Here is a 9,064-nt window from a genome sequence, read left to right as displayed (position 1 = left end):
TGCTTGCAAACCAATGATGGTAAGATGATGTCATGGGGTAGGACTGGATAAGTCTGACTTCTTCCTACTCCATTCAAGCATGTATTAGGTATAAGCAAATTGATATTGGATTATGTGTAAAATTATGTGTTGACATATCAACTGTCTTTACATGCTTGAAAGAATAAATCAAATCAAATCAAATCAAATGAAGGGGTGGAGGGAGAGAGAGGAAGAAAGGCTGAGTGAGAGGCTGGCAGAGGGAGGCATGTGCACAAGCATGAGGGTGCTGGCTAGAGAGAGGGAGATGGGACGGAATGAAGCAAAAGCATACCAAATTGTGTACTGTATTGTTGCAGCGCACAATAACCTATGTGTTTATTGTGCTGTGGACACACACTGGCTGCCTTTACTGTGGACAGTGACACTGTGGGAATGAATGGGGAACACAAACTACCACACTCTGCATGTATTCAGAAGAGCAACACAGTACATGCAGCATGCACAGCAAACTGTAGGGGCTGTGCCTGGAGCAAACTGGTGTCTAGGCGTTTTTCTAAAACATAAGGAGGCGTGTGTACAGTGTAGAACATGCATGTCGGGGGATATGTTTCTTTCCACGAGAGAAGAGAGTTATAGTTATGTCCCAACGTTGTCCTTGTCATGCTCTCAGCGAGTGAATCTGCACATGTGTCTTTGTTCCTGGGTGTATTCAGGACAGGGAGAGCATGCTAGAAGAGCGAAGGCAGGCGCAGAGGGTCCAAATTTTCGGTCGCCATGGAGCCCTCCATGGCGACCAGTGGCAGGGCCGTGGGTCATACTTTTGAAGTTGAGTCATGGTGCAGGGCTGAGCTGCAGTGAGGGGTAAGGGGGTGGAGAACAAATTAGAGGTGCGAGGTGGGGGCCGCAGGCACAGGCAGAGCAGTGAGAGAGTACATGTTTCTACATCACCAATGTAGAGCCCCATACTCGTATTGTATATAGGAGAGAAAGGTATGATTGATGTGCAAACCGGGCCTGCTGTGCTTATTCTATGTAAATGAAGCTGTTGGTTTTAATGGGCGTAAAAGGACCATGGCTTACAAACACAGTACAATTCTTATTGTGGGGTTCATTCTGTGCTACCCGTTTTCATCATCCTCTTATTCTTTTTAAACTAAACATACAGACATGCTATTAACAAACTTTAACATCTACAAAACCTGCAACTGCAAATATATAACTGCATACTTTTTTTGCACTGACACATTTTTTGGTGTGTATCTGTTTTCTAGAGCATTCCTGTGCTTGCAATTGAAATTCAGATCCTTTGACTCACATGTCACTCTCTTTCTTTTTCAAACACTTTCTTTTATTATGCAATTTGGCAGACCAATCTCTTTTTCTATTTTGTACCCAAGCCTCAATCACTTTATCCTCTCTCACTCACTTTGTCTTTATTCAGCTTTGAATTTGATTCCTCTTCATTTTTTAATGTGTCTTTTGGTGTATGAGAACGAATGATGTGAAAACTAAAAATGGGAAATACAGAGCATATTGAACATATAGGAATAGAGTAAGCATATATACACTAGCAGAAGACCTGCTTTAACAGTACATGCTTACAGTAACCATTTAGCCAGTATGTAATAAATATTAATGAATGCTTATATTTAGTTTAATTAGGTTTTATTTATGCTGAATTCATCATTTAGGAATCAAAGCTGACACTTTAAAATATTTCCTGTTTGATTTTCAGCTGGTTTTTTAGATGTTTTAAAACCAGATAAAATGCAATTGAAAGTTAACCCCCTGTTATGACCACCAACACGTTAGTTTAAATGTAGCCACCATTTCTGTTTGTTATGTAAAGTAGCTGCAGAAACTGACTCTAAACTAGATATATCAATTGGTTAAAAAAGCAGCATGAAGACAGGGACACTAGAAAACAATCTAACATTAAGTTTACTTCATCCCATTGTCAGGTTTAGAAAAAAATGGCACATATTAAATAATGCAAGATCAAAACATTTTTTGAATTAAAATTAAATGTATTATTTTGTGACCTGTATTAATTTTTCACTAACTATGCAAACTGTGATCACATTTTGTTGACATTGCTAAACATCATTTAAATGTATTTCAGGGCAATGATAGTAAAGGTATCAGGACATACTGTACAAGCAGGGCTGCTAATATACTGCATGACTCGAGTGATATTTGATATTAATTATATTTGTGGTTGTTATCAGCTGAAATACTTTACAGTTATACACAGAAGTGCATTGATTAGCTGCTTTTGTCAGCATGTTATTGGTAACTACTCATGTCTGTGTGAGCACACGTCAGCTGATCTGGATTTTACGCATTTAGTTTCTGGTCTGATTCAGGACATTTTGTGCAAGAGGAGATTTAAGCTGTTGGTGAAATGTATTGAGATCAGTAATCATCAGTATAATCACACTGAAAAAGTAACACCTAAATTGTTCAAGGAAGCAAAGATGCAGCTGATATTAATTACTTGGAACTGGAGTGAAAAATCTTGTGAATAACATTTTAAAAAACAAGTCTTCAGGTTGCTAGTTCAGTAATAACGATTTAGTTTTTTATCCATTGTGACTCAACTATAAATAAAATGCCCAATTTAACTGTGTTATGACCTTTGTTAAATAGCAAAACCTGTTACCATGGATAATTACATTTACCATGCTTTTTTGTTTGTTTTTGTTATATTTTTAATATGGCAAAATTCATCACTATAATGCTGTGAACATAAAAGGAACATTGGAGAATAATCGTTTTACATAATTAGAGAGTGACAGTTGGGGCCTTTTACCGGGTGGCTGGGAGGCAGTGAGCTGTATGACTGGCTGACATCAGTCTTTCTGTCCTCTCTCTGTCAAAGGCTTGGTGGGCCAATCGGAGTGGTCCAAGCATTTCCCAGACTGTGGTGGTACATCTCAGTCCCCCGTTGACGTGGTAACCACCCAGACTAAATATGACTCTAGTTTGATCCCTCTGACCCCACTGGGCTACAGTCAGCACGGCAACAAACCTTTCACTCTGTACAATAACGGACACACAGGTAACTATGGCGGCAAATTTCCAGCTCTTAATATGACTCTCTTCTTGGTGTCTGAGCAGTTTTACAGTGGAACTGTTTATACTGCACCATTCACAAGCATAACCTGGCAACAAACTACTTACTGCCTATGAATAGGTTCAGAAGATTAGTTACAATTTTTAGGAATTTTTCAAACATTTAGCTTCTCACTACATGCCTAAAGGTTAGAAAGAAAAGTCATCTGCTTTGTTTCACTCTTTTCTCCATTAGTTGTGATTGAGATGCCAGAGTGGATGGGACTAGGGGGGCTGCCCTGGCTCTTTACAGCCGTACAACTGCACCTCCACTGGGGCAGTGGCGGGCCGGGCCCCGGGGGGGCAGCGAACACACCATTAATGGACTGAGTGCAGATGCAGAGGTATGTTTAAACACAGCTCACTACAAACTGTAAAATTCACAGATGAGAGGAAAACACACCACTAATCTCTATGAAAGTGAAAAAAATGTATACAAAGGATCAACTGCTCTAATAATTGTGACAATTCTGACATTATTTAAACTGGATTAAAAGAGATTTAGCAGAATGTCCAAGGCAGAAAACAAACATGCAAACAAAGCCCAAATCCAAAAAGGCAGCCTGGATCCCCAGAAATGTTCGCTGACAATTGTTAGGAAGAGGAATAAAAGATGTTAACACTATAAGTTAATAAAAGGGACCTTTGTGCAGGTGAGAGGAATAAGATGAAGTGTGACAGATATAAAGAATGATATTTTGTAGATGTGGTGGAAATTTGACTTTATCCATTCAGCACAGATGCATAAACACATATGTGTTTTTATATTTTATTAACACACAAAGGCATAAGGTGCAATCAGTATTTCAGATGAGAAGTCAGAAGTCTAAACCCCAGGGATCAGTTTGACCCTTTATACAGAGTAATATGTCACTCGCAAACACAGGGGAAAAGCCAGGGGCAACTGCCAGTGGCTGGTTCTGTGGTTTGCTTCCTGTTATACAGACATTTGTGCACAATCAGCGGAAACAGCTACAGAAACAGAAAAGTGAAAAAGACTTGGCACTAGAAGGTCAACAGTGTGAGCAGTTTTCCTCTGAATCTGTCTTTTACCCTTTATGGATCTTGACCTTCATCAGCTTCACAAGGATAAATATGGTAAAGTAAAGCATAAGAACAATTACAGAAGAAACATTTGACATCACAGCAGAAAATATAAAGTTGAGGTTATGAATAAAACATGATAACACAATATAAAACTGGTGAAAGACAAAATTCCAGTTCACATCCAGCATTGATTCTCACTGGATCAAGTTTCACAGCTTCTAAATTTTGCAGATGAGAGATATACTTGAATTTTATAATAACAAAAAAATTAACAGCTGATTATGAATTGATTACTTTTCAAATTTTAGCAGTGCAGGAATACATTTCTGCAGTAGGCACACCTACACATTCACACGAAGTGGAGAAAAAATAACTCCTAGGAGGTTTGTAAATCCTTGCACGTAAGCTTCTCTGTATTGTCATGAAAACTAACATTCACCCAAGTAAACTAAGCAAAACTGTGTAGATACATAAGTTGCAAACATAACAAGAGATAAAATGTGAATAAATACAGCAAATACACACTAGCACATCAAATCTGTATTAATCCGCAACTGAAAGTCGTCCTCAACAAATGCACAATTTACTCCCATTTGAGAAACGTTTGCTAAAAAGAAAATCATTCAAAGTGCCAAACAATCTTGGTTTCCAGCTTCATAGACTGAATGACTTGAAAAACAAAAACAAAACAAAAGCAGATACTGGTAAATAAAATGGAAAATAATCACTAACTGTAGCCCTAATGACCCATGATTTTTAAGGTTTATGTGTTCAGTAGGCACAAGCAGATGCTGCACACACAGAGATAGCCACATAATATCGATGATAATAGTTGGCTTTTGTCTTTACCTTGGAGCTACAGTTTGAATCCCTTTCCTTCTTTCTTTCTCTTTTGCAATACTTTTTTTTCTCTTCTGTGACTGGCATGTTTCCCCCTCACACTCTCTGTCTCTCTCTCACACACACACATGAGTCAGCTTTGATCCCTGGGATAAAGGGATAAAGAACTGGCCTTTAGGGCACACAGAGGTAGGGGTGCAGTGGCAGAAGAGCAGCAGAAACAAAAAAAATAAAACTAGTACGCAATTTATTAGATTTGGAGGGAGGAGATAAGATGGAGAAACAGAGGAGAATGAAGAATGAAGTACTGAGGGAAGGGAAGCCATCTCAGCACCTCCTGTCCATCCGCCACTGGCCAACACGCTGGTTTCTACAGGAGTGAGTTGATGGAGTGTATGAGGCATGAAGGAATTTAAGCAGATTAAAGAGACTCAAATCATACAGAGAGGGTGGAATAAGAAGAAAAAACTAACCCAATGAAGGAGGGGACACATATTAGTGAAAAAAGGAACCTGCACACAGACTTACATAATTAGTTCCACATTTACAGCAGTCTTTCCTCGTCGCTCTTTATTCTTGTGCCAAGTTACCACTCAGCCTTTGATCTCTGTCTTTCCCCCTCTTTCTCCGTCTTAACCCTTATCAGAAGGAGAGGCAGACACATGTCCTTTCTCTTTGTCTGACTAACCCACACTATTCCTCTCTCCAGCTACACGTGGTGCACTACAACTCGGAGCTCTACCCCAATATGTCCACCGCGATGACACAGAAAGATGGCCTGGCTGTTTTAGGAATTCTCATTGTGGTAATAAAAGAATACTAATAAAAACACGCGCACTCAAGAGAACACATGTATCTCCACCAAGGCACAATATTCGCTCACACAAATGGGTCCCTTGTGAAAAATGAGATCTAGACCAACACAAAATGTGTCCTAAAATCCTTAATCTGGATGTGATTCAGATTTTAGGTTATAATAGGCAGTTCTACTGTGTGTCTTACCTGAATATTTCAGGAATCTTCATTACAGGCTATGGGAGAAAATACTTGTTTAAAGGGAGTTTCAATGTTAACTTTAAATGGCTGCCAGAACCAGAATCCGGATCAGGTCGAGATAAAATTTGTTCCAGTGATAGACATTGCCACACTAAATACAGTGCCTTGCGAAAGTATTTGGCCCCCTTGAACTTTGCGACCTTTTGCCACATTTCAGGCTTCAAACATAAAGATATAAAACTGTAATTTTTTGTGAAGAATCAACAACAAGTGGGACACAATCATGAAGTGGAACGAAATTTATTGGATATTTCAAACTTTTTTAACAAATAAAAAACTGAATAATTGGGCGTGCAAAATTATTCAGCCCCTTTACTTTCAGTGCAGCAAACTCTCTCCAGAAGTTCAGTGAGGATCTCTGAATGATCCAATGTTGACCTAAATGACTAATGATGATAAATAGAATCCACCTGTGTGTAATCAAGTCTCCGTATAAATGCACCTGCACTGTGATAGTCTCAGAGGTCCGTTTAAAGCGCAGAGAGCATCATGAAGAACAAGGAACACACCAGGCAGGTCCGAGATACTGTTGTGGAGAAGTTTAAAGCCGGATTTGGATACAAAAAGATTTCCCAAGCTTTAAACATCCCAAGGAGCACTGTGCAAGTGATAATATTGAAATGGAAGGAGTATCAGACCACTGCAAATCTACCAAGACCTGGCCGTCCCTCTAAACTTTCAGCTCATACAAGGAGAAGACTGATCAGAGATGCAGCCAAGAGGCCCATGATCACTCTGGATGAACTGCAGAGATCTACAGCTGAGGTGGGAGACTCTGTCCATAGGACAACAATCAGTCGTATACTGCACAAATCTGGCCTTTATGGAAGAGTGGCAAGAAGAAAGCCATTTCTTAAAGATATCCATAAAAAGTGTCGTTTAAAGTTTGCCACAAGCCACCTGGGAGACGCACCAAACATGTGGAAGAAGGTGCTCTGGTCAGATGAAACCAAAATCGAACTTTTTGGCAACAATGCAAAACGTTATGTTTGGCGTAAAAGCAACACAGCTCATCACCCTGAACACACCATCCCCATTGTCAAACATGGTGGTGGCAGCATCATGGTTTGGGCCTGCTTTTCTTCAGCAGGGACAGGGAAGATGGTTAAAATTGATGGGAAGATGGATGGAGCCAAATACAGGACCATTTTGGAAGGAAACCTGATGGAGTCTGCAAAAGACCTGAGACTGGGATGGAGATTTGTCTTCCAACAAGACAATGATCCAAAACATAAAGCAAAATCTACAATGGAATGGTTCACAAATAAACATATCCAGGTGTTAGAATGGCCAAGTCAAAGTCCAGACCTGAATCCACTCGAGAATCTGTGGAAAGAACTGAAAACTGCTGTTCACAAATGCTCTCCATCCAACCTCACTGAGCTCGAGCTGTTTTGCAAGGAGGCATGGGCAAAAATTTCAGTCTCTCGATGTGCAAAACTGATAGAGACATACCCCAAGTGACTTACAGCTGTAATCGCAGCAAAAGGTGGCGCTACCAAGTATTAACTTAAGGGGGCTGAATAATTTTGCACGCCCAATTTTTCAGTTTTTTATTTGTTAAAAAAGTTTGAAATATCCAATAAATTTCGTTCCACTTCATGATTGTGTCCCACTTGTTGTTGATTCTTCACAAAAAATTACAGTTTTATATCTTTATGTTTGAAGCCTGAAATGTGGCAAAAGGTTGCAAAGTTCAAGGGGGCCGAATACTTTCGCAAGGCACTGTATGTGTAAAATTTCAAACTAAAATGATTTTGATAACTTTTGACAGAGACATGATTTTTTTACATTTTGCCTCATGTTAAAGGTGGGACTTTTATTATTTTTATTTTTTGTGACCTTGACCTTATTCAGCCAAAATTTAACCACTTCTGGGGTTGGTCTCCACCACTGTGTGCTGATGATCCATCCAGCTGTTTGTCCGTAATCGTGCCAACCAACACACACACACACACACACACACACACAGAACCAAAAACATAACCTTGGTGGAGGTAATTAGGAAAGAATAAGAAGAGTGATTATTTCCCACATTAACTGGAGTATTTTGATGGATGAAAAAACACTGAAGGCTGATGTTATGGCTTCTCAGACAGGTAAAGAGACAAACCCAGCATTTAACAACATCCTCAACTACCTGAGCCGCATCAGACATGCTGGTAAGTTTGCCAGGAATTTTTAAAAACATCTTTTGTTTGACTTTGTTTTCTTTTAAATTAAATAAAGTCTTAAAACGTTAGTGAATGGTCTAAGTCTTTTTTGCTCACTGCTTAGTAATTTGCAGTTTCCATTTCAATTTCAAACCGAATAACTTAAAAAGAAACTCGCTGCTTTGGGCATTTAAGGTGATGGAACAAATGCTAGAGAGAAAAAAATGTCATGGTTGTCAGTTATTTTCTGGTTTCTGTCAGGGAGGTGAGTGACGCTCCTGTGAAGATAGAGTGAACCCAATTAAAAAGCCAGTCGGCTGAGGCAGTAGTACAGACTTTAATATCCTTTTGTGATTCTAGCAGAGAAACACACAGTCTAGGGGGATCAGGCAGAAGAGTGGTACGTAATACAGTCCAAGATCGAAGTCTCCGGCAGGGCAGCAGGGAAGGCAAGGCAGAAGCACAGGTTGGTTCCACAGGCAGGGTGTCGATCTCAGGTTGGCAGTCAGACAGGAGGGGGCAGGCTGGATCACAGGTCGGTATAGAGCAGGCAGGGGTCCGGTACCAGGAAGGCAGTCAGGGGAAAAACGCTGGAGAGTCTAGACAGGGCATTGAACAATCTGGCACAGTGTGAGGAGCTGCTATATGCTGTGGTGAACCAGTGTGGGTGATTAGTGGCAGGTGAAACCAATGTGCATAATGAGCTGAAGTTACCGGGGTTGTGGATGAGCTGGTGACAGGAAGCGCTTCCAGAGTAAAAGCAGGGAGCATCGGAAGCCAGCGGGGCAGGATCATGACAGACCCCCCCCGCAAGGATGGCTCCCAGACAGCCAAACTGTGCACAAACCGGAACAAGGCCAGGCAGGGAGGGA

The 9,064-nt window shown here is 40.3% G+C and overlaps 1 protein-coding gene across 1 annotated transcript in view; it reads left to right on the top strand.

The window, feature by feature from the left end:
- The first annotated feature begins 756 nt into the window (after positions 1 to 756).
- The window catches only part of LOC109964119 (carbonic anhydrase 14-like), a 19,718-nt gene continuing 11,410 nt past the window's right edge, over positions 757 to 9,064 (top strand). The window contains 6 exon segments of the mRNA XM_020607190.1: positions 757 to 789; positions 2,839 to 3,043; positions 3,293 to 3,381; positions 3,384 to 3,440; positions 5,693 to 5,788; positions 8,135 to 8,201. Coding sequence (XP_020462846.1) covers positions 757 to 789; positions 2,839 to 3,043; positions 3,293 to 3,381; positions 3,384 to 3,440; positions 5,693 to 5,788; positions 8,135 to 8,201 — 547 coding nt within the window.

The sequence above is a fragment of the Monopterus albus genome, unplaced genomic scaffold (genome assembly GCF_001952655.1).
Source record: "Monopterus albus unplaced genomic scaffold, M_albus_1.0 scaffold84.1, whole genome shotgun sequence".
NCBI classification, from domain to species: Eukaryota; Metazoa; Chordata; class Actinopteri; order Synbranchiformes; family Synbranchidae; genus Monopterus; species Monopterus albus.
This window is presented reverse-complemented; position numbering and strand designations above follow the sequence as displayed.